We start from the raw sequence: 26530 nt of genomic DNA, 5'->3' as shown, positions 1-26530 counted from the left end.
ATTTCCGGGTGTAGTATGCTAGTGATTATGTTACTGGACAAATAATACAGAGGCAGATGCTGGAATTCTGAAATGAAAGCAGAAAATGCTGGAAATACTCAGCAGGCCGGCAGCATCTTTGGAGAGATAGCAGGCTGTTTATCAATATATATAATCATAGGTATGATCTCCAGCCAGCGGTTGGCGCCAGATTTTTGCATTTAGAGTAGCCCATTAAGAATTTAAGTAACCTTGTTTGTATGTAGATCTGTTAGTTATCTTTCCACGTGCTGAACACATATATGTTCTGTGTGTCTTCATCATCATGAGAACCATGTAACACAACACGTAGCATCACTGGGAGGGGAGGCCACTGCTGGCAGTGCAAGCACCAACATAGAGCACCAACATAGAACAAGCCCGGGGATACAGATATGTTGGCCAGGCTCACTGGGGGCCAGTTAGGCCGGCCCTGGCAAGGAGAGTGCGGGGTTTTCTGTGGAAAGCAGGGGAACTCTTTCAGCCCTTTGCCATTATGTACCCTCTCTCTGTTTCTAGTAGAATATTAATGGCAGCAGGATACGGCCTGTAAGTGGCCATTTAAGAACCTCAATTGGTCTCTGGTGGGGATGGCCTTCCTCGACTTTTCCCAACCCTGATTTAATCAGCGGGGGTGGGGGGAGGGTGTAAGGAAGGTGATTGGGCTCCCTGAAACCCCCCCCCCCCCCCCCCCCCCCCCGCACACTCTGCTTTCCCGGAACTCTGCTTTCCTTGTCCTTCCTGATTCTAAAGCTCCCTATCACCTTTAAGTCCTTTCCTTTCCTGGGGACTGGCGAGGGTGTAGGGAAATGTTGGGGTGTGTAGGGCGACTGTCCTTCAGGGAAGCAAACCTGGCACCATTACTCCTTGTAGCCTATATGTGACTCCAGTCTCACAGTAACATAGTTGACCCTCAACCTCCTTTTGCCCTAAAAAATGGCAGACTTGTGGCAAACAGGAGTAAGGAATGGAAACATATAACAAATGGACTTTTGGATGTGACCTAACTGGTGAACTAGGACAAAAATAGACTCAATGCTGAAATAAACTCTCGATTAACATCATACAATGAGTGTCAATATTGGGAGTGTTATCTTACAGACAAGTCAAACAACAGCCTGACATGGTCCTGCTGACAGAATCATATCAGTCAACATGCCAGATTTCTCCAGTACCATCCCTGTTAAGATCATGTATGCACTATCCACAATAAGTAGGACACATACATCCTCGTCAGTTATGTTCCATTGACCCACCCCTAAGCAACAGCAAACTCATGGAAGGTGCTGTTGACAGAGTCATCAGACTGCAACTTCCTCACTGTCGTTTAAGTTGCATTTTGGCAGAAGTTACAATGTGGGCCCAAACATGGGCACCAGAGTCACAATCCAGAGCTGACAGGTGTGAGTGTCAGCACTTGGCATCAAGGCCACATATTTAATAAAGTGTGGTGCCAACAGCTCCTAGTAAAATTGAAATTGATGGGATCTGGGTGTGGGCAGGCAGGAGGATGGTAACTATACACTGAATTGAGTCATAACTAGCACAAAGGGAGATGGCTGGAGGCCAATCACCCAGATCGAGCATTGTTACAAGGGTTCCTGGGACAGTGTGCAAACAACAGCAAGTTATATTTATATAGTACCTTTAATACCACTAATGTCCTTAGGTGCTTCATAGATACACTATGAAGCAAAATATAACACTGAGCCACAGCAGGAGATATGAGGTTAGCTGTCCAAAAACTTGGTCAAAGAGGTAGGGTTTAAGGAAGGAAAGCAAGATAGAGAGGCAAAGGGATGTTGGGAGTGTATTCCAGAGTTTAGGGCTCAGGCAACTGAAGATGCAGCCACCAGAGGCAGAATAGGTGAAATCGGTAATGCACAAGAGGCACAAAGTAGACTAGCACAGATATATTCACCAGCCATGGGGCTGGAGGGGATTACAGATAGGGAGGTGGGAGATCCGGAGGGATTTGAAAACAAGATGTTGCTTGGCCAGGGACCAATGTAAGGTCAGCAAGCACAGGGCGGATGGTATGCATTGATTAATCTATATTTTGAAACATGGGATCTTAAGACCATAAGACCAATAGACATAGGAGCAGAAGTAGGCCATTCAGCCCATCGAGTCTGCTCCACCATCCAATGGGATCATGGCTGATCTGATAAAACCCTCAACATAAGCTGTTAATTGTGAATAGTGTGAGTTAAGACATGGACTGGCTTAATCTCAAACTGTTGCCAGTTGAGAATGATGGAGTTGGTAGCTAGGGAGCGCAGTTTGGAACAGAGATTGTAATTGAAGAAAAATTCTGATCACCCAGTACTTGATGTTAAATAAGCTGTTTGATAAATTAGCAAGTGTAGGAGTTCAAATAGGTAATGGTGAGGCAGAGCTGGTCAACACACGTGTCGGGAAGGGGCGGCATGTAGATGAGAAGCAGGAGGGAGCCAAAGGTCGATTCCTGAGGGACATTAAAGGTTATGGTGCAAGGTTAAAGCCATTGCCGATGAATGTCACTTGCCAGAGCTGAATAGCTTCAGCAGCTTTGTCGGTACTGATCCTTCATGATCAGGTGAAAAGTACAGCTTCCCTCTGATGTTTGCACATTGCTAAGCTTCATTTACAACATAAACAACATCCACACATCCCATTTCCAGAATGAATAAGAAATCTGTTCCATCGTAAGCCTGAATTGACCCGATGAAATGTGTAGATAAATCTATATTTCAAAACATTGGATCATAAACTGTCACTCGTGAATAGTGATTCCAGCTATCAAAGCAATTGCACACAAGACTTTGTTTCTTGCAAAAGTAACACCCTCTTTTGTGTGAAAAGAAAATGAAAATATCAAGTCACAAATCACTTTGGGGATTTCTTGTGGCAGGGTTGATGGTGAGTCAGAGATTATGCTTTATTATGATCAGTGTTGATTTCAGGGCAAGAAAAAAAAAAACTTTTTCAACTATGTGCCTTGTAGATTTGCTGCTCTGTAATTCTTTGTCACCCTCTTTGTCAACCTGATTGTCTCCCACTTGTCTTCTCTGTCTCTCAGTTTGTTTCTAACATTTTTTTACATTGTACTATCCATCTTCCTATTTGTCCTTGAACGTTTTACCCTATTCCTTCAGTTATTGTGTGAGACTCTCCTTCACAATGTAACCAATACCTCTGATGAGCTTTCCTTTATGGCTCTCACAAGTGTCACTTTGTACGCAATTTTTGCTTCTTGCCTCTTGTCCCTCCTTGTCCAGCAAGATGGTAGTCAGCGTTTACCAGGCTTGAGGTAGGTTCCAGTAATATGATGGAGAAGCTCTATGGATACAATGGAATATACACAAGTGGCAGGCTGAAGATAGAATGGCTGAGGGGGCAAGCTGAAGATAGCCTGGCTTGAAAAACAGAGGCCGCAGGAAAAGAGGAAGTGAGTTATTATCTGCAAATACCCATGAAGAATAGGGTTTAGGTGATGGGGAGTATTTGGGGAAGCTGGAACACGGATACGTTGGAGGGCAGGGAAAGATCTGCTGGAAATGATTATTGGATGCTGACATTTGATTTTGATGTTAAAGCAGCAGGTTATGAGGTTTGTTTTTCTGGGGGAAGGATCTATGAGTACTTGGAGTATGGAAACATGGAACAAGATATGGAATTTATGTATACTGAGGGGGACCAGGGGCTTGGGAGCACTTGACAGGACATGATGCTCGTGTTTGGCAGCGCTAGGGAGTGCTTCCGTAGTCTGAACAATTTGAGAGGATTGCTTTGAAGTTTCAACGGCATTGGTGAAAGTAGCAGTTCAAGAGAAGGGTGCAAAGGGACAGCACCAGAGTAAAGCCAGACAGCAACCACAGCCACAGTTGTAGCAGCAGCAACAGAGATGGTTCCTGCAGTAAGTACATGAAAAACATCCAGAGCTGCAGCATCAAAGTAGGCGCCACACAGTGAAGGCTCAAAGTTCCTCTGTCTGCAATGGGATCCCAGATAGCAGTGACACCAGGAAGGCACAAAGTGAACTTGGCTGCACAGGGCTGTGTGTAGCAGTTGCTTGGCTTCCACAGGAGACAGAGCAGTAACTGCATTATTTATTTAGTATTGAAACTGAAGCAACATGTACGTAGTTGAAACCATTACTGAAAATTTACATGGAGGTAGTGGCCCTTCCCCTCCCCCACAGTGTAAAATCCAGAGGTGAGCTCGCCTCCATGTTGGTTGTGTTGCCCTTTTACTATTTAACTGGCTCAAAATGGGAGGAAGTCCCACACCCGCGAGCTGCTGGACAATCAAATGGCCGGAAGCTCTCTTGTCCCTCTAATCTATCATCATAGCCCTCTTCAATGCTGTGGTGATATGCCTGTAGATAATATTGCATGTATTCAGCAGTGTGACCTCCCACTAGTAGGTGGTGTCATATATACGTCAGGGCAGATTGGGCGATCCTCAGGAGGTTGTAAGACATACATGAGGACAGTCGTGTATAGGGGTAGTTTCAGGGAAACTCTTTGATAATTTGCTCTGTATCTGATCGTCACCTTACCACGTGTGCATTAATATAAATCCTGATTTGGACAAGTCACCAGCAGTCACCAGCAGTTCTGTGGATTCCTTGCGAGACAGCGAACACAGACACGACATGGTACCAGAGTGCTGAAGATTTGAAGGTTTACGACGACAGTGACAATGTTAAAATTCGGAGGAAGAACCAACCTGGCGAACTGTAACCATTGGTGACTCAACGCAGTAAAAGACGCTGAAGCCCGAGATGGATAGACTGAAAGGGCACCACCAGCTTCACGTATCGGGTAACAAAGACGAAAACTGGTGGCTTTTCAAGCAGCTGTTTAAACTCTAATGTTTCAGCCCTCAGCCTGCAGGCGCAGCCTGACGAATGGCCAATAGTTTTGCTGCTCACGGTGGCAGGTCCACAAGCAATTGAAATACATTATATTTTTGCTTTTAACAATGAAAAGGATAGCAAGAGATTCTATGAAGTCATTGGGTACTTTGATCAACATTGCTCCCCCAAAAAGAATGAGACATTCGAGAGATAAATGTTCCGTACACGTTCCCAGAAACCTGGTGAATAGTTTGACAGGTTTATCATTGAATTGAGGCCCAGTCATGCAACTTCTGTCGCCTGAAATCTTCTCTGATCTGCGATTAAATTGTCTTTGGTGTATTAAATGATAAGCTATGTGAAAGGTTGCTGCGGGAAGATGATTTGGTATTTGAACAAGCAAAAAAGATTTTCCATACAAGCGACAAAGCTGCCTTGCAGGTCAGCACACTCTGTTCGAAACACTTTGGCGCCAACACAGAGGAAAACACCAGCACCATTAGTGCTGTGACGGACGTCATGAAGAAATGTGGTCTCGGTGCGGGCGACCATTTTATGCGGCCAACAGGAGACGCCATCTTATGCCCAAGGTGTGGTAATCGACATGGCCAACGGCAATGTCCGGCCTTTGGAAAAGTCTGTTCCAGGTGTAGCCGTGTTGTGCACTTTGCGAAATAGTGTTTTGCGCATCCTACAATGGACCATATAAGATCAGTAAATGTGGTTGACAACGTACCTCCAGACGAACAGTTCTTCATCGATCTCATTGCAACCAAGGACCAGAAGAGTGCAACCAAAAAAATTTCAAAAAACAAAGCTAGTAAGAACTCGTCAGAAACCATCAAAACCAGATGGAAAGTGATGGTGTTCCTAAATGACTCATTATTACGATGCGACATTGAGATTAAAATGAGGACCCACCTCCTCTGTCGGTTTGCCCTGCACAAGCTGAACACGCAGCTGAAAGTCGCTGATCTGCTGGGACTGCCGGTATATTATGATACAAAAAAGACGGAAACTTTCGATGCATGTGAACTTGAGCTCTCCGCGGGCGAAAGAACACAGAATATACAGTGCAGAAGGAATCCATTCGGCCCATCGAGTCTGCACCGACCCACTTAAGCCCTCACTTACACCCCCATCCGCAGAACCCAATAACCCCTCCTAACCTTTTTGGTCACTAAGGGCAATTTATCATGGCCAATCCACCTAACCTGCACGTCTATGGACTGTGGGAGGAAACTGGAGCACCCGGAGGAAACCGACGCAGACACGGAGAGAACGTGCAGACTCTGCACTGATAGTGACCCAGTGGGGAATCGAATCTGGGACCCTGGCGCTGTGAAGCCACAGTGCTATCCACTTGTGCCACCGTGCTGCCCAAAGGACGTACATGTTATTGTTTTACGTTGTGGACATGAAATTTGAGTCCATCGTAGGAGTGGATGCATGTGAATCCCTGAACTCAGTGTCCCAGAAGATGGGTGGCCATCTTAATACTACAGATCCCTACAAGATGTCATAGTGTGCACATTTGATGAGGATTCAGAAGAAATCCAGGCGGAGGACAACAAATCAGACAAAGAGACGAAAGAGCCAAAGAGCATTCCCCATTTCTGGTTAACAGTCTTCAAGAAGACATATGTGCTCAGTGGCATGAGACAGGAGCACGACGAGCCCGTATTAAAGCATCTACACGATGTGAATGTTAAATGTTCAGAGCTTGAGAAGCCGTGGAGCTTCACTCTGGAGTTTAAGTTTGAGCCCAATGAGTATTTCACAAAAGAGGTGATTACGAAAGTATACCTGATGGATTCACGGCCAGACAGCTTGAATCTGCATTCTTTGATGAACTACAAATCATGGGGTGCACAGGCTGTAAAATTGACTGGAAGAAGGGCAAAGATGTCAAATTGAAAATAATTAAAACTAAGCCGAAGCACAAAGGAAGAAGCACTCGCAGTTACGAAAACTGTACCAAATGAATCATTCTTTAACTTCTTCAGTCCACCTGAAGTGGCACAGCATGGAATGTTAAATAAGAGTGCGGCAGTGAAACCCGAGGCTGACTTTGAAATTGTCTATCTCCTGTGTGAACACATAATTCCATGTGCAATGTTGTATTTTACAGGAGAAATTATTGCAGACGATGCTGTATCCTACGAAGACATGTATGCTTGCATGTATGCATTACATGTATGAGGTGGAAAGCGAAGATGTCAAATGTGAACCAAATGAAGATGGGTATGAAATTTTGGCACATCTATTCTGCAGGAACAATGATGGACTTAATGAAGAGACCCAGGATGTGCTGCTCCAGCGGTTTGGCGCGAGTGACGAGTTGGTCACGGGGAATGCCCAGACCGTGCTGGATACTGAGAAGGGCGGGAGCTCTGAGATGGCGCACTGGAAAATGAAAACTAAGACCACAGAAGCTGATACCTCGGAGGACCAGATGCTGAACAAACTAGTAACAGATGACACCATGCCAGTCTTGGAAAAGCTTGCTCCAGAGGTACTCATGAATCATCTCAGGCCTCTGAAATGGTTCCGGTAATTGACTCCCTGCTGCTCAAGGTCACTACATCGGAAGATGAGTGGCAAGATATTGATGATGAATACGATGAGACTAACTCTGATGATGTTGAAAATGATGACTCTGGGAGTGAGTCAGCGGAGGAACAGGTGACTATCTCATTATGCTGCTGGGCGGATCTCACACATATACTCGAGCAAGGCCAGGATGACCCAACACCTGGATCGTCACGGCCGGAGAGTGTTTGCATCGCTATTTCCAGTGATGAGGAGCCACTCAGCATTGCTCCAGTGGGCCAAGAAGGGGCAGCACCTGTTGTCATAGATCTAACCTCCCCACCCAGGCACCAGAAATCGAGGTGCTCCAACATTCAGTCGAGGGTGCAGAATTGGGCGTGGTCACACAAATCCATGATGATGCGTGACCGCTTCAGATTTCATCTGCGCATCTGCATACTTCCATCCACAGGGTGCAGACCAGCACCGAACCAGGGGTTGCCAAGACCAAACATAAAAAGAAAAGAATTCTCAAACTAATTGTTAAAACAAGAAGGGGGGAGAGGAGTAGACTGGGAGAGTTAGCTCATCCCACTGGCAAAACAAAAGTGAAGAAAGTAATATGATGACCAACAAACCAGAGGCAGAAAAGACAAAAAAACTTACAACGAAGCAGTAAACACCATCGTTGGAAGGCAAGAGCAAAGAAGAAGCTGGTGACGCATGTGTGGCAATCTCGCATGCATGCATTCCAAAGGCACAGCGTTAAGAGGATGCAAAGCAAGAGACCAGCACACAAACCAGTCTCCCAAAAGGCTGGTCCAAGTGATCACAGAGGTGATCCCGTGAGGGAGGCACAATGACCTGTGAGAAAGGGACGGACACTGACCAGGCATATAATGTTGATGGACACCCTAGTTAAACCTGTTATAGGCAGCACGGTGGCGCAGTGGGTTAGCACTGCGGCCTCACGGCGCTGAGGTCCCAGGTTCGATCCTGGCTCTGGGTCACTGTCCGTGTGGAGTTTGCACGTTCTCCCCGTGTTTGCGTGGGTTTCGCTCCCACAACCCAAAAATATGCAAGCTAGGTGGATTGGCCACTAAATTAATTGGAAAAATGATTGGGTACACTAAATTTATTTTTAAAAATAATATTTATACTTATTACTTATGTATAGAGTAATGATAGTGATCATGTTTGTAAACAAACTACAATATCTCCTAAGCAAGGGGGATATGGTGATATGCCTGTCGATAATATTGCATGTGCTCAGCAGTGTGCCCTCCCACCAGCAGGTGGCCATGTATGCAGCAGTGTGACCTCCCACCAGCAGGTGGCCATGTATGCAGCAGTGTGACCTCCCACCAGCAGGTGGCCATGTATGCAGCAGTGTGACCTCCCACCAGCAGGTGGCATTAGATATGTCAGGTCAGATAGGGCGATCCTCAGGAGGTTGTAAGACAAAACTTCAGGACAGTCGTGCATAGAGGCAGTTCCAGGGGACTCTAAAGAAACTCTATGATAACTTGCTCTGTATTTGATCGTTAACTTGCCACGTATGCATTAATATAAATCCTGCTTTGGACAAGGCACCAGCAGTTCTGTGGATTCCTTGCTCGAGAGCGAACACAGAACTCAATAGATGCTTAGCTAGATTCACTTTAATGCTCAGACCTTGGCACCAAGACACCAAGGTGGGAGCAGAGTAATGGGCCCAGCTGCCCTTTGGCATTAAAATGTTCACCCTTTTATCATGTGGGCTTTCAATGCAATATTGGGGAGATATGTTTTAAAATTAAGTAATAATTATGGTATATATGCAAAACCTCATGTAAAATGTGTGCATTGGTGTTTAATTTATCTGCAGTTCAGTGCATCTCTGCAACAATGCCATTCAGAAGCGATTAAAACCATCTATTGAACGAAACCCATTGGTGCCAAAAGAGAGCATGTGGTCAAGTGATCAGTTCCAAGAATATTTAAAAATTAAAGGCCGCAGGAACATCTGGCAGGGTATTGTCTATCCTTCCATGAAAAAAGCTATCATTTGTTCTTTGATGACTGTTCAGGCCACCATTCCAGCACGCAAAAATAACTTTGGACTATATGGCGCTGATTTCTTGCTGGGAGAAGACTTTAAATCATGGCTGATTGAGATCAACTTGAGTCCAAGCATGTCACGCTCTACATCTGTTACAGCACTACTGTGTGCAAATGTGCAGGAAGACACTATCAAAGTAATCATTGACAGAAAATACAACAGCAAGTGTAATATTGGACAATTTGAGTGCATGTCTACACAGGTAAGAATATCTTGCCTCTTTTGTAATATCTTTTCTAACTACCATTTCTGTGTGAAGGATTGGTATTTTCTGATCTCTGCCATTGTATGACATGAATAAGTTGAAATGACTACACACCCATAAATGTGGTTTATTTTTAAACATGAGGAACATTTGCTATTGGAACCAAAATGCATCATCTTTGTTTTGTTCTGGAGCTAAATAATTATACATAAGACTCCTTTCAACCAGAGGATGAATAATAAAAGTGAACAGATGGTAAACCTGAATAGAATATCTGATTTAAAACTCAAAAACACTATTTTTTTAAATTCATGGCATGTGGGCGTCGCTGGCTGGGCCAGCATTTATTGGCAATCCCTAATTGTCCTCAGAACAGCACAGTGTCACTGTGGTTAGCACTGCTGACTCACAGCGCCAGGGATCGTGGTTCAATTCCGGACTTCGGTCACTGTCAATGTGGAGGTTGTATGTTTCCCCCGTGTCTGCATGGGTTTACTCCGGTTTCCTCCCTCAGTCCAAAGATGTGCGGGTTAGGTTGTGGGGTGCGGGGATGTTCTATGTTCTATCAGAGAAGGCTGTGCCCGCCAAATGACTGAATATATATTTAAGAAAGAAACAGATAGATTTAGTCTCTAAGGTTGTCGAGGGTTATGGGGAGAGTGCTGGAATATGTCATTGAGATAGAGGATCAGCCATAGCCATGTTGAATGGTGGAGCAGACTCGAAGAACTGAATGGCCTTCTGCTTTTCGTATTTCCTGTTAAGTGATAACCTTGACATACTCTCTCAGGTTTCTCAGACTAATTCTACTATATTTGGGTCAGCCTTCTTTCCCCAAATATTGAATATTCTGTCATGTTAGGGCACATGGGGTTTCCACAAGGTAAGGTTGTCTCCTAAGATAAGGTGGGACATTTTAACAATGGACATCAGTTTGACGCCGAGTTGTTCTTTGATTAATTAAAATTTTCATCCATGTAGCAAACACTTAAAAAATTTCAGGTGGCCTTCTTTTCCATATGATATTGCAGAAAGAAAGTGGCTCAGCAAAAAATATTGCTCTGATCTTCTGACTACTTTAAGGGATGTGGAAAGAAAATATTCTAAATATTCTAAGGGTAAAAATAACAGATTAGAAATTCCTGTGCTGGATCCCAAGGCGTATCTCACATGCAGCCAAACATGTTGTGTTGCAAAGTGGATTTTGGTGGATTGGCACTGCCAATTTCAGCCCTTTTAACCACTCGCGCACTTCCAAAGTTGCTCATTCTGTAGAGTCAAAACATCCCCCCCCCCCCCACGCCCCCGAAACTTCTGATTTAGAAAGAGAGGACATTGACCATCAAACCAAGATATCGTCTACAACTGGTGGTGCGGTCAAAAATTAAACTGTTGACTTAGTTATGAAATGATTTGGCAAGGCTTTTTGCAGCTGGTTTTCAACCAATCATTGAGGCCTATTTTGAACCATCTGGATTCCAGTTCCAGAAAAGGATGGTGAAACGATGCAGCTTCACAGGTGAAAGTTCATATAGGATGTGTGGTTTGTGGGTCAACTTTGGTGATCTGTCTTGGTTTCGCAGACCGTCACTTTTATCCAGCAATTTCCAAGAAACTCAACAGATACTCTGTTCATTTGTACTCTTATATGCTCTAATGACACATCCCCAATGCTTGTGAAATATTGCCTTCTTGATCCTTTTTTTAAAACATTACTGTGATTTTTGTCATTGTATTTTGCAGCCAAGCCCTTTGAGTTTGTACTTACTGCCAGCTTAGCCTTACTCTCTGTATTATTTCCAGGAAAGAAAATATCTAAGCAGAAGCGTTGATTCTCTTCGAGCAAAATCCATGTACAAAGACAAGTAGGATCTCTGGTGTACACTTCACCTGTCCAAGAGAATCAGTCGGGGAACCGTGTTTTTATTCAGCAGCTGACACTGTTTCCCTGTGGGTCTCAATTTGCGTTCCACCTATTCCGAGGCCGTTGAAGGCTCCTGACTTTTAACGCGTTTTTAACTTTTTAGTACACACACTTTTTCCTCATGGACTGAACGTGGTTACTGTGTTTGTTCTTTCTCAGATACTTTGCAAGTTTAGGGTAGCGAGCAGCTGCTCATAATTCTCTTTTCAAAGCTGTGCATTTGTGCTGTGGGGTGGGGTGGGGGGTGGGTGGGGGGTTGGGGGGGGGGGGGGGGTCACACTCCCGTGACATAATCACTGTAACCCACAGAATTTTTTTTTAAAAATCATTATGTATTGTTTTTAAATTTCATAGTTGTACACTGTGTATCCCAACTTCAGAATTCATTCAGCATTTTCCACCTTGGGTGTCAAGGGCCTGATTTTATCCATTGAAAACCCCCCCCAATTTGCAAAGGGTTAAAATCTAGTCCCAGCTATTGTTCTTTAGTATCTGGGCCTTTATTACCAGTATGTAAATGGCGGGATTGTTGACAGAGCTTTCATGCAGGTATCCGACAATGGGGGGGGGGGGGGGGGGGGGGGGGGGGACTGGGTATTAGTTTGTGGCTGGTGAGGCATAAGCTTCCCTTGTAGGGTTTGAGGAGTGGCAACTCTTTCACTCTATAAGAAAAGACAAAATAACTTTTAAAACATACTCCTTTGGGCCTCTCCAGGCCTCAATTCTTTTCATTACTGTTGGTCGTTGGCAAAAAATTCGAGGTACAAGCTGCAGTTGGGCCTTGGTGATGTGATTTGGATCCACACCACAGATATGCTGGCTTTGAGTGTGTACCTTTGTCACCTGGCCAGCAGGGCAGTGTGTTGAGTTTGAGGAAGTGACCAAACAGGACTGTAAGGAAACAAAAGGTTTACTGACATTGAACAAAGACTCTATGCACACCATGTTCCCTCATCAAGCACCTTGGTGGTACCGCCCCCTGGTAGCTGGTCGTCTGGAAACCCGTCCAAGGCAACATCCGATGGCTGCACCTCCATTCAATTCCTGGTCCCGCACATGGACCCGGTACAATACTGGCCCGATCTGCCGAATAGTGCCCAGAACCCACCTCACGCCTCTCCAAAATTTTGCACGTGGATTGTGTCGCCGGCGCGAACCATCACGACGGGGCATCTTCCAGCCGCTCCTATCCACGCCATATCTTTCAGCCTATATTGGGCAGTGTGAGGTTGAGGCGAGTCCAAAGTTGACCACCCATAAGGAGCTCCATAAGAGATCGTGCGGTGTGGTGCGTTAGAGAAAACTCACCAAACACGCATCGAGGGACCCCGTGGTCTGCTTGCTCTTCGCAGGCCGCGCATGCGCAGGGCGAACAAGCTGCAGCTGCGCACGCCTACACCCTCCTCACACACACTGGTTGCACCATAGAACATGGCGCTGGCCATGCTGGGCTACGTACCTGCCCACCCTGACCCCACAGCCCATCCTCTGGCCACCTCACTACTCCCCCCACCCGTAGCAGACGTCCCCTGGCCAGCGGCATGGATCTCGGCTGAGTGTGGCGGTGCTGGACACTGTCTGCATGCCCGGCTCATGGCCGCTGGGACCACACTTGGCCCGTGCTAACAGGAACCGGCCCATCGGAGGTGGAGCATCGCGGGTAGACCGGCTGATGACATGCCAATGGCCTTGCGACTGCACGCAGTGTGCATCCCGATGATGCCGATTTGGTGGGGGGGGGGGGTCGGAACATAGTTAACCAGCGTCAAATTGGGGCCTGCCCCTATTCAGGCATCGGGAGCCATTCTCCACCCGATCGCCGTTCCTATTTCGGAATCGTGCCCTCTATGTGCACTGATCCCAGAAGGGACTACCTCGCACCCAGCCCACATTCGGACTGGGGTTTTCCATGTCCTGATTCGCTCACCTGCTGGTGAGGGAGCTCCGCCCCTCAGCGGGGAAATTCGTACTCCATGGGACTCACGGGGAGCCTAATCGGCCTGGACCCATGGGTCCCGTGTAGGTTATAACTGTGGTGGTATGATTAGCATAGCTGCCTGCCACTGGTGCAGAACACCGGCTTACCATTGGCCCTGGTCTGTCATGTACCTCTCGACCGGTTGGTTGAGACCAGTCATGTGACGGCTCCCCGATTGGTCGAGAGGCTGAGTTAACCCCGCCTCCAGGGCGGGGTATAAATGCCCAGTACTCCCGGCGGTCGTCCTTATACTGTAATCGACCGCAGGGCTAACATCTAGCTGATTAAAGCCATACTTTTGTCCAGCAACTCGTCTCGCGTTCAATTGATGGTACATCAATAACAAAGTGAGATTCCAAATTTGAAATAAAAGCAGAAAATTCATGAAAAAACTCAGCAGATCCGGCAATACCTGTGGTGAGAGAAGCAAATCTAATGATTCTTCTTCAGAGCCAAACCAAATGCTCCCTGTAGCATCAAGATGATTTTAAAAAAAAGTCTATTTTAAATTTTTACAAAAAGTTTGCAACAAACACAAGCAGAAAGATGGTTATAGGTGTCAATGTATGACAGGTTCGGCCAAAGCGATAGTCATTATATAATTGAGAACGAGTAAGACTGGATGATTCAGGGACAGAATTCCCAACATATTCCTTCCTCAGATAAATGTCTGCACCCAAACAGGCAGCATTATCGACCGACAGCTACCCACAGCTACAAGACAAAATGCCGGAGAATAAAACAATACCCAGAGAACTCCAGTGCTAACAGGAATTGACATACTCTTACAGCGCAGTTTAAACTCTTCTCCTGATCCAGACTGGAACAGGCAGCCCTCCTACAATAAATACATGAATAGGATGGGAATAGAGAGATACGGACGCCGGAAGTGTAGAAGATTTTAGTTTAGATGGGCAGCATGGTCGGCACAGGCTTGGAGGGCCGAAGGGCCTGTTCCTGTGCTGTACTTTTCTTTGTTCTTTGTACACAGTCGAGATGGCGAAATGACAACAACAAAGACAAAGAGAGGACCGGGCACAACCAAACCTTAATACTCAACCTACGGCTTCCCACAGAAGAATTAAAAAAACAGAGCAAGCACTGAAGCCAGGAGCAATAATCCGCACATCCATAATTGTTATGTTCTTTGTTGTAACCGCAAAGAGAAAGTATCAGAGTTGACACATGTCATAGATTTATAGAATGTACAGTGCAGAAGAAGGCCATTCAGCCCATCGAGTCTGCACTGGCTCTTGGAAAGAACACCCACCCTATCCCCATGACCCAGTAACCTACCCAACACTAAGGGCAATTTAGCATGGCCAATGCACCTAACCTGCACATCTTTGAACTTTGGGAGGAAACCGGAGCACCCGGAGGAAACCCACGCACACACGGGTTCATGTAACGTCGTGCAAGAGGTTTATTTACAAGATGCTGCTCAAACAGGGTACAATGGTGAACTCCACAAAAGCCCGTGAAACATTCCAATTATGTCATTGCACAACACATGAAATTACACCAGCCAATGGTGTTAGTCTGATACATAACACCCCTCCCTCTTTACTCATTTAGTGTCCCCAGCATTTTTACTTAATCAAACACTTTGGGCGGGATTCTCCCCTACCCGGCGGGGCGGGGTCCAGGCGCCGAGGAGTGGCGTAAACCACTCCGGCGTCGGGCCACCCCAAAGTTGCGGAATCCACCTTCATGGCTAGTTCATGGAGTAGTTTGCGCCGCGCTGGCCAGCGGGGAAGGGGCTTGTCGCCACGCCAACGGCGCCGAAGGGCCTTTGCCGGCCAGTGCGAGTTGGCGCATGCACGGGTGCACCAGAGTGTGCTGATGTCATCCCAGCGCATGCACAGGGGGGATCTTCTCCGCGTCGCCCATCGTGGATCGGGACACCAGCCGGTGCGGAGCAATAGAGTGCCCCCACGGATCAGTGGGCCCCGATTGCGGGCCAGGCCAACGTGGGGGCACCTCCCGGGGCCAGATACCCCTTGTTCCCCCCGAGGACCCTGGAGGCCGTCTGCGCACGAAGTCCCGCCGGCCCTACTCTAATTTATGCCGGCGGGACGGACCGATAACAGGCAGCCACCCGGACCATCGTGGGCCGGAGAATTGTCAGGGTGGCCACTGCCAGCGGCCGTCGACCAGCGCGACGCGATTCCCTACCCCGTCACACCCCCGGTGCCGGAGAATTCAGCAGCCAGCGGGGCCGGGATTCACACCGCCCACCGGCGATTCTCCGAACCGGTGGATGGTCGGGAATCCCACCCCGTGTGCGGCGGGACGGAGAACTCTGATACTGGCGGAACGGAGAATCCTGATACCGGCGGGGGTGAACACACCAGGGGCGGGATTCTCCCGTACCAGCCAGGTCACCGTGGGGGCACCTCCCAGGGCAAGATCCTCCCGTGACCCCCCAGGAACCCCGGAGCCCGCCCACATCGCCAGGTCCCGCTGGTAAGGGACCTACTCTGATTTACCCCGGCAGGACCGGCTACAGGCGGGCGGGACTTCGGCCCCTCGTGGGCCGGAGAATTCGGGCGGCCTCGGCGCCCATTGAGTCGCGCCGGGCTGGTTTTTGGGGGGCGGGAGAATTGGGAGGACGGCGGGGGCGGGATTCACGCTGGCCCCCCGGCGATTCTCTGACCCGGCGGGGGTCGGAGAATCCCGCCCTCAGTCTCTAGGCTGGATGTCAGTCTCATTTTGGCTGGACACCGCATTCAGGCACTTGACTCTTCAGGACAGTAGGAATGTCTTCCTGTACACTGGTGAAACCAATTCAGGAACTATGTGGTTGTGTGGATGACTCTTGTAACAGATTCCATAATCCCGGCAGTTGTAGTCTTGAAGTCTGGCATGTCACAGGCCACATTGTCTGGGTGAAAACATCTGGTACAAATTCTGTACTCTCACTACTTGCAGACACTAATTGATAAGCATACCAATGCCAAATTCGGTCATCATCAGATTGTACTGTATTATTAACTCGGACACATTTTGGCTAGTACAATTGCTGGAGTCCATTTCTCGTCTGTGATGTAGTTTCTGGCAGGAACACATTCTCCACGGTCAAACACTTTGCTTTTTAAATGTTTTTCTCTTTTCGCCACTTGCGTCTGATGTTGTTGCCTGACTATCTCTGAAGGTGAAGGGTGGGGGGTGGTAAAAAGGTCAAAATGTGTGTGTAGTTTCGTTTTTTTAAAAATTTAGAGTACCTAATTATTTTTTTCTAATTAAGGGGTAATTTAGCATGGCCAATCCACCTACTGCACATCTTTGGGTTGTGGTTGTGAGATCCACGCAGACACTGGGAGAATGTGCAAACTCCACACAGACAGTGACCCGGTGCTCGGCTCCATGAGGCAGCAGTGCTAACCACTGTGCTGCCGTGCCGCCCATGTGTAGTTTCCTTTTGAGCATCAGTATAGCTATTGAGCTTTGTGTTGCGGAATGTACAGTGTTTCTGTATGCTATGGAAAAGCTATTGACACGTTAGGTGGAAAGCCTTCATCCCCTCAATACCTTCACTGCATGCTTGAGCAATTGTACGAAATGTTAAGACATTGGCTGCTAGATGGTAGGGGGCAGATTTGATATGGCCGATGCCACACCCCTTCAGGTAGTTCTTGAATTCAACAGATGTGAACTGCATACCGTTACGGCTTGCGAGTTGCTCAGGTTGCCCGAGTCTTGCAAATACCTCATCAAGCCTTTCTATGGTGGTTGTCAATTTCATGATGGCAACCTCCGGCCATTTTGAATGCGCACCAACCATTATCAAAAACATGTGTCCTTCGATTTATCACGCATAATCGACATGGATTCTTTATCATGACCTGGTAGTCCATTCCCAGGTATGCAAAGGTTGTAGTGGAGGTACATTACTCAGTGCAGCGCCGGATTGACATAACCCCACCTTCTCTATTTGGGCTCCCAACCCGGGCTACCAGAAGTGGCTTCTCCCCAAGTCCTTCTTTCTAACTACACCAGGATGTCCCTTTTAGGAGGAACTTCTTCACCCAAAGGGTTGTGAATCTATGGAATTCCTTGCCCAGTGAAGCAGTTGAGGCTCCTTCATTACATGTTTTTAAGGTAAAAATAGATAGTTTTTTGAAGAATAAAGGGATTAAGGGTTATGGTGTTCGGGCCGGAAAGTGGAGCTGAGTCCACAAAAGATCAGCCATGATCTAATTGAATGGCGGAGCAGGCTCGAGGGGCCAGATGGCCTACTCCTGCTCCTAGTTCTTATGTTCTTATGTTCTTATGTCCCTTGTGCAACCATTCCAGGATTCTGCTCCATAGACACAGCGGAATGACTACCCACAACAACACACCCATTTGGTACTGTCGACTCAAGATGCCTGTTAAGATAGGGTTTAACGTCTGGATTATTTCTGTCCTCTTGTGTTAGAGTGACTTTTTGAAACATGACTAACAGCTTCCCCATCAGTGGATCTGTTTGGGTAAATATTTGCACCTGAGAAAACGTTACTGGGACATTTTCCACATGAGACAGATGGAATGCGTCCTGGAAGTGTTCATCAGATTCCTGCACACCTTTCTGGTCTTGTTGATCTTTTTTTTCGGTTTTTTAAAAATAGATTTAGAGTACCCAATTCATTTTTTCCAATTAAGGGACAATTTAGCGTGGCCAATACACCTAGCCTGCACATCTTTTGGGTTGTGGGGGCGAAACCCATACAAACACAGGGAGAATGTGCAAACTCCACATGGACAGTGACCCAGAGCCGGCATCGAACCTGGGACCTCGGCGCTGTGAGGGAGCAGGGCTAACCCACTGCGCCACCGTGCTGCCCTGGTCTTGTTGATCTTGCAGTGGCAGTTTGAATGAGGCGCCTGCTTGCTGTTCAGACCTATGATATTCAATGACACAATCTTGTGCTGACAAGATTAATGCCCAATGTTGTAATCGAGCAGCAAGCAAAGGGATCCCATTATGTGGCCCAAACCATTGTTACGGGACGATGGCCTGTCAATAGAATAAATTGACAGCCAAATAAATAATGGTAGAACCTTTGTATACCAAAAATAATGCTCAGAGCTTCTTTCTCAAGTTTAGCATAGTTGGATTCGGCACTAGTTAACGTCCTGGAATGAAATGCTAATGGTCACTCTTCACCTAAAGGCATTATATGCGAGACAACTGCGGTATTGTGTGAAGCAAATAATGGCATGATGGGAAAAGTAGTCAAGTTTTCTTGGTACAAGTGAATTTAAACTGATTTCATATAACCTAAGGCACAGAATACACAGAGACAGCATGTCTTGGGAACTGGGTGACTCTGAGAGTCTAGATAAGGCTTGGAGCTAGAAGTAGTCTTAATACATAACAAGCTGAACAACTATTTCTTCCTGTTCCTAAACAACTTCTTCCCTATCTTAAAACAAAGACAAGATAATGATATGAAACTCAAGTCCCCTGGAGGTCAGCAAGGTGACGCCATTGTAACGATTATTACTTATGTTTTACTTTTGATCAAATTCCTAACCGAGTTGTATTCATGTTATCTTGATCCTATAATGTATAAGAATCGCCTTCTTTTCCTGTAATATCGCAGACTTGGGACGGACTCAGCAGTTTGTAATTGTCTGCTTTCCGACTCCAAGTATCAGCCATATACTGCTAGCAGTCAGTTCTAAATTCGGAAATAAAGTTCAGTTTTGCTTACCTAATGAATGCTGTTTGAATTTCTCTATCACAGTCACGACGCGGGGAAAATATAAAATACAACACAACCATAGAGTGATGCACCGCCAGCAAGACATTTTGGTCAGCATCTTCACAAACTTTCAGCCAGAGCCAAGCTTGCTTGTTACAAAGCAACACATATTGCGCTGAAGCCTTTACAATACAGAATTTCCACAATAATTCAATAATCCTAGAACCGACCTTAACTGAGTTATGTCCTGCAGTCGTGGAGCATCCAGGATCTCCAACAATTTCTTAGGCTCTTTGTGAAGACCGTCTTGATCGGTGATGTGTCCAAGATAGTGAATAGGAGATTTTTTAAAATTGGCACTTCTCTTTCTTGACCCTGAGATGATGTAGTTGCAGCCTTGCAAGAGTAGCTTCTAACTTTCAAAGTTCTTTACATGTTGTTCGAGCCTGTGATCAAAATGTAATCTAGGTATTATTGCACATCAGATAGTTCACTCAAGATCTGATCCATAGATCATTAGAAGAGAGCCAGTGCTGACGTTATACGTAGAAACATACATACAAAATAGAAGCAGGAGGAGGCCAGTCGGCCCTTTGAGCCTGCTCCACCATTCATTATAAACACAGCTGATCATCAAGTTCAATATCCTGATCCCCCTTCCCCCCTTATCCCTTGATTCCTTTACCCCCAAGAGCTGTAGCAATCTAAATCCTTCTTGAAACAATGCAACATTTTGGCTTCAACTACTTTCTGTAGTAATGAATTTCATAGATTCACCACTCTCTGGGTGAAGAAATTTCTCCCAACCTCAGTCCTAAAAGGTTTACCCCTTATCCTCAAACTATGACCCCTCGTTCTGGACTCCCCCACCATCGGAACATCCTTCCTGAATCTACCCTGTCTAACCCTGTTAGAATTTTAAATGTTTCTATGAGATCCCCTCTCACTCTTCTAAACTCCAATGAATATAATCCGAACCGACTTAATCTCTCCTTGTATGACAGTCCCGCCATCCCAGGAATCAGCCTGGTAAACCTTTGCTGCACTCGCTCCATAGTAAGAACATCCTTCCTCAGTTATGGACACCAAAACTGATCACAATACTCCTAGGTGTGGCCTCACCAATGCCCTATGGAATTGCATTAAAAAATCCCTATTCCTATACTCTAATCCTCTGGCTTTGAAGGCCAACATACCATTTGCTTTCTTTACTGTCTGCTGTACCTGTGCGCTTACTTAAAGCAACTGATGCAAGAGGACACCAAAGTCTCACTGAGTAGCCACCTCTCTCAATTAACATGCATTCAAATAATAATCTGCCTTCCTATTTTTGCTGCCAAAGCGGATAACCTCACATTTATCCACGTTATTTTGCATCTGCCATGCATATGTCCACTCACTCAGCCTGTCCAAATCCTGCAGAAGCATCTCTGAATCCTCCACACATCTGCAAATTTGGAGATAATTAATTTAGTTCCCTCGTTCAAATCATTAATATATAGTGTGAACTGTTTGGGTCCTAGCACAGATCCCCACGGTATCCCACTAGTCATTGCCTGCCAATGGGAAAAGGACCCATTTATTCCAACTTTTTGCTTCCTGTCTGCGAACCAGCTTTCTATCCACCTCAACATACAACTCACAATTCCATGCACTTTAACCTTATTAGTTATCCCCAACAGAAGCCTCCGATACAAAAACACACCCTTGAGTGTTACTATGGTCAATAACGGTTGAGACTCCATAGCTATGTTCATTTGCAGATAAGCTTGGGAAGGATCAGTTTTGCTAAATTTTTGGCCTCCTGAGAGTCCTGCAAAAAGATCTTCAGTAAATAGTAAAGGGTATTGATCAGCACATAATACAGGGTTGATAGTTGTTTTGAAATCCCGCATATTCGTACTGAACCATTGTTAGCTTAATCTTCCTCAGTCAAAATCTTCCAAACGATGCTGGAAAGCTTTCTTGGGCAATGTGAAGAGGAAACTCCACTTTCTGCTTGTTAACTTCCACAGTTACCTCGATGAAGCCCTTCAGTTGTACTGGCAGAAACTTAAAATTTCTGATGGTATATAGATTCAAGTGTAAGTGACACTGCAGTGCTCTGATCCACTTCCATCATAATAGCATTCTCATTTAATTTTGGATAGACCCAAAATCGTTGCTGGTCTCCTTGCACTGCTAAATCGCCGAGCTTACATTCCTTAAACTGCCTTGACACTTTGGCACTCGGTGAGTCTTCAGTTGGATCACTTAACTTCTAAACCCGCCCTGTAGTATTTTTTTGCAGTATTCTTTTGGTACACTTCTTTTGTGCTGATGAAGATTGGCGTGACCAACATCCCTCGGCAATGTGACCAAATTTACCACAATTTTAGCATTTGTTCTCCTTGCTCCAACAATCTCCAGACATATGTCCCACTTGCTTGCAGCGATGACATGGTAGGTTGTTGGTGGACCTACTTCTCACAGACTCCATCTTATGGACTGTAGGTCAAACTCCAATCGCCGAAGCTTCACTCGCAGCAAGTTCCAAAGACGTTGCAATGTCTATAGCAGATTTTAGGGTTAATGCAGCTTCAGTCAACAATTTATTTTAGATGGCTTCATTCCTGAGGCCACAAACTAATTAGTCACAAAGTATTTTATCCTAAGTCTGGCCAAATTCACAATACTTTGTTAGCTTTTGCAGTGAAGCAACAAATTGTGAAATATTTTCCCTTTCCTCCTGTATATGATGGTGAAATTGGAACCTTTCAAGTATTAAAAGAAACCGTCATTAATTCATCAAATGACTTGTCTCCAGGTTTAGCTGCGTGCACTAAATTCTGTGGAAACATGAATGTTTTCCTCCTAACTGAACTGAGAAAGGTCACAGTATGCAGGTCTGCTGGTGTCTGGTTAGCTTTAAGGAACGATTAGAACCCTTCCTCATAAGAATTCCACGTCTCCTCCTCCTCATCAAATGTGTCCATGGCACCTTTTCTTCTCGCCTGTTTTGGATTGCCTCTCCCTGGTCTGTGCTCCTCAGCCTTCAACCTATCTTCCCTGCCGTTTATTTTCTTGCTGTTTAAAGCAGACAAACTCACAGCGCCTCTGTTTCTGTGCCTCTCTATTGATTCCCAGGCAGAGGCAGAGTTGGCAGCCCCATACTTTCATGTTCCTGCGGCCCATTTAAGTACCTTGTGCTCGGTCTCCGCAGTGCTATCCACTACAACAGTAAGTGTACTGAAAACTTTGATCCTCCATTTGAAGTAAGCCACCAGCAACCTGCAGTTGTCCGACAGCAATTTTTCTTTTCGAAAACCCTTTTACTTGCACTAGTGGCTATCGCGATCAAACAGACGATTCGCCGGCACCCCGTTATAAACTGTATGCTGTCAAAGTATTTACTTGAGAGTTGCTTTAATTTGCCACAGCAATGATTTTGCCTTGGAAGTCACCAAAATTTCTCCCGTCCTCACTCCCGATGGTGTATGGGTCTGGAGCTCCATTGATTCCTTCTTCTGGCTTACAAAATCGTCATTGAAAGGTGTTTTTCTCCCACATCCACATCCCAGGCCCATGAGGCCTTTTCCCAAGAACTGACTAGAACTGTCAGAACTAATCCCCCGGATCTGCAAACTACCTCCTAACGTATTATGACTAGACGAGAACTGGCTAACCAACCGCCAAGTGGCCCCTTCCAACTCCCAAGGTGAAAAGTATAAAATAATTACTGGACACAACCTTCAAATCCTTCCCCGATCTTCACCTCTCCAGATGTGGACCTGCCCACACTGGACTCCCCCACGACATCCCTAAGGGAGGTCCAAGGAGCAACAGGGTACGAACCATAATACTGTGCCTGGTCTAACCCAACAACGCCACAGAACAAAAAGAAATATGGGAGAATTGGCTCCAACGGACTCCCTTGAGACCCGAGTCTCTACGCCCCTCCGACACCAAGCCGAGTACAGGATATAACACCACTCCTGCCCCCCAAACCATCCAACACAAAGACTAACAACATGACCAATGCCCCACAATCCAGCAGTAAAAGACCAGATAAAATAGAAACCATCTTGGGAGGGACCACCCCACTAGAAACACCATCTATAATCAAATTCAGGATATTCAGACCGGCCTCACTCACAAGAGCTCTGACAGCAGTTAGAACAGTCAAAGAGGGAGATCCACATCAGGAGAAACAACCAACTTTCTTCTAAAGGCGAACCCAACAAAACCCAGTCCTCAACAGTCCGCGTGGGTCTGTAGAAAAGAAAGGCACAACCAAAACTAAAAATATATATATATATATATAACCATGGCACAGTGGTTAGCACTGCTGCCTCAACGTGCCAGAGGAGAGGCCTGGGTTCGATTCCGGCCTTGGGTGAATGTCCATGTGGAGTTTGTACTTTCTCCCTGTGTCTGCGTGGATTTCCATCCGGCTGCTCCAGTTTCCTCCCACAGTCCAAAGTTGTGCAGGTTAGGTGGATTGGCCATGCTAAATTAGTGTACAAAGCTTGGGTTGGGTGGTTCATGGGAAAGGGACTTATGTAGGTTTCTCTTTCAGCGAGTCAGTGCAGACTCGATGGGCTGAATGGCCTCCTTCTGCACGTGAGGGATTCTGTGATTCTATAACTGTAACTCTGGGGGACCTTCCTCGAGCATAGCGAAGACAAATATAACCTTATCATCCACACCATTGATCCCCCCCCCCCCTCCCCGCAACTCTGGCTCTGCTTTCCCATCTCCTGAGGATATATTAGGATAAAGAAACTGTGCACAACTCCCAAACATAATATTCAGCCTAACACAATAAAACTATTAATTCAGGATAACCAACAGAGCAGGACATCACACACAAAATATTTACTTCCCTACAAAGAATGACAATATTAACAGGCAATCACATGTTTATCAGGGACTAAAGTCCAGGATAACAACTGAGGAACAATGCAGTCATTGAGATGAAGACCACTGCACTGATGCATGAAGAAAGTAGACATTCAGGATAAAGCAGGATCTGAAGCGGGAGAGCATTCGCCAGGATCTTCCAAGGATTCCTGCATGCTGACTTAACCAAGCCCAGACGGTTAACTACCGAGGCTTCAGCAACGGGGATGGCCTGGCCGGCTCAGGCAACCTCCACCAATTTCGATCGACAATAGGAACAGGACCACACAGAAACAGGGGTTGGAAGGCCACCCCAACCCCAGGCCTCGGTGACTAGATTAAACGTGCTCCATTGAATCCAATCTTCCCACCCTCCAGATCGAGACTCCCATGGCAGCCCGTTCTCAAACTCGGCTGGAAACATCACCTCACTTCGCCACAGACACCAGATACGACGCACTCCTCAACGGTTCCTCCTTGACCTCACCCGAATTCTTCAGGTTTGACGACAGGCCTTGCAACAGGAACTGAACTGTGCGGAGCTGGGCTTCCACAAGAGACAGTGCTCTCTCTTCAACCAGAACCTCCTCGCGTGCCATCACTGTCTTGCTAAAGATGCCTCACAACTCCTGAAATTGGGTTTTAATGTCCTCCACCGCAAAATCCAAGACTATCAGCTGGATCCGGTTCATCGCAAGCAGCCATCATCCATCAGTGTACACTATCGTCAAGACGGAAAACCTCTCAAAGGCAGCTGCGCCACCAAAGACAAGGCCCCATCCACCCCAGCTCACTAGGGCTGCCACGAGTCAGCGAAGATTAAAGCAAAGTGTCTCGTTTCAAAAGTGCTGAAACATTGGCCAAGAAATCTCAGTACATGGTAAAAGCCATGTAAACCGAAAAAGACATAAAAGAGATGTGCACCATGATAAAAACAAAGATTGAAAGATGAGCAGAGCCAGAGCACACAAAAATGCAGCAGCTCCCACACTCACATTGCGTGATCCCCATCAGGGTGATTTTAACTGTCTCCTTACTTAACTTCTGCCAGGTAGGCAGTGTTAACATTGTCCCATGAAATTACATTTTCTAGATACTATTGAATTTTGTTTTCGTAAAGGTCTTCTGTGTAACCCCTGCTTTGGTATTGCCCAATAAAATATTGTATATAATAAATAGAATATTATAAATTGTAAAATTGATAACAAACCTTTCCTATAGTACAAATAACGAAGTATAAATGTGATGCTTCTAAAATATTTGATTGTGCAGAGGGAAGGGAAATGATTTGCATTTCTTGCCACTTAGCGGAGGGTTTCTGCTGCTTAAGTAATATAAAATTCTACTTGTGCACCTCTCTTGAGCTTCAACTGGAGTGTGGCTATGAGGAGGTGGTGGTCTGAAGATGGATCTGCTGCCTGTTTAACTCTGACGTCTAGTCAGGATCTTCTGAAGGTCTTACTGATGCAGATGTGATCAATTTGGTTCTCCGTTGTGGATTTGAAGATATCCATGTGGCTTTGTGGACAGACACCCTTGTGTGGGAAAAATGACCCTCCTGCAACCAGGCCGGGTTCTGCACACAAATCGGCAAACCTCTCTCCATTGTTGTTCATATCTCCTAGACCTTGTTTCCCCATAACTAGCTCATATCTTGTGTTTACATTCTCTATCTTCGCGTTCATGTCCCCCAACAACATGATAATCTCTTTTGGTGGGCTGTAGTTTCCTATCACCTGCTGCAGCCTGTAGTAGAACAGGTCTTCATCCTCATCATCAGTATTATTTGTGCGAGCATAATATGCAATGACACGGAATTTCATCCCACGATACTTTGTTCTGAAGGTTGCTGATACTATTCGGAGATGATAGGTTCCCGACTGATAAGTGCGCTCTGGGCTTCACTGGACAGCATGAATCGTACACCCGTGTGGAGTGCTCGGTCATTGTCATGCCCAGAGTACAAAATCAATTCTCCAGTAGCAAGTCTTACCTGCCCAAACTGTAGCCATCTTGTCTCTGCCAACCCTAGGAGATCAATGTTGTATCTCTTCATCTCCACAGCAACTATTGCTGCTTTACCTGTCCCATACGTAGTCCTGGCATTCCATATTCCAATGTTGGTAGAGCATCTTGATGTCAGAAGAGTCGGTCGTATAGTTTTCTGAGGGACATCGTAAGATCTTCATCTTTCATCAAAAGAACCTCCACCACCAAGACAGCAACTGCTTCAAACAAAGGTAATGTGAATAAACAACAGGAGTAACAGCTCTATTAAGATAAGGAACACTGAACTGGATGAATTTATCTATCTGGGGAGTGTCGTAAGAACTGCTGGTGGGACAGACAAGGATGTAA

General features: G+C 46.0%; 1 protein-coding gene across 3 annotated transcripts in view; it reads left to right on the top strand.

Moving 5' to 3' along the window:
* The window catches only part of LOC119973396 (protein monoglycylase TTLL8-like), a 131535-nt gene extending 119692 nt beyond the window's left edge, over positions 1–11843 (top strand). For all 3 annotated transcript variants that reach the window (XM_038811434.1, XM_038811435.1, XM_038811433.1), the window contains 2 exons: positions 9261–9696; positions 11503–11843. In XM_038811434.1, coding sequence (XP_038667362.1) covers positions 9261–9696; positions 11503–11568 — 502 coding nt within the window. In that variant the 3' untranslated portion in view covers positions 11569–11843. The remainder of the gene's footprint in view (positions 1–9260; positions 9697–11502) is intronic.
* Positions 11844–26530: the final 14687 nt, after the last annotated feature.

The sequence above is a fragment of the Scyliorhinus canicula genome, chromosome 11, assembly GCF_902713615.1.
Source record: "Scyliorhinus canicula chromosome 11, sScyCan1.1, whole genome shotgun sequence".
Classification (NCBI taxonomy): Eukaryota; Metazoa; Chordata; class Chondrichthyes; order Carcharhiniformes; family Scyliorhinidae; genus Scyliorhinus; species Scyliorhinus canicula.
Note: the sequence above shows the minus strand (reverse complement) of the source record. Positions and strands in the feature narration are given on the sequence as shown.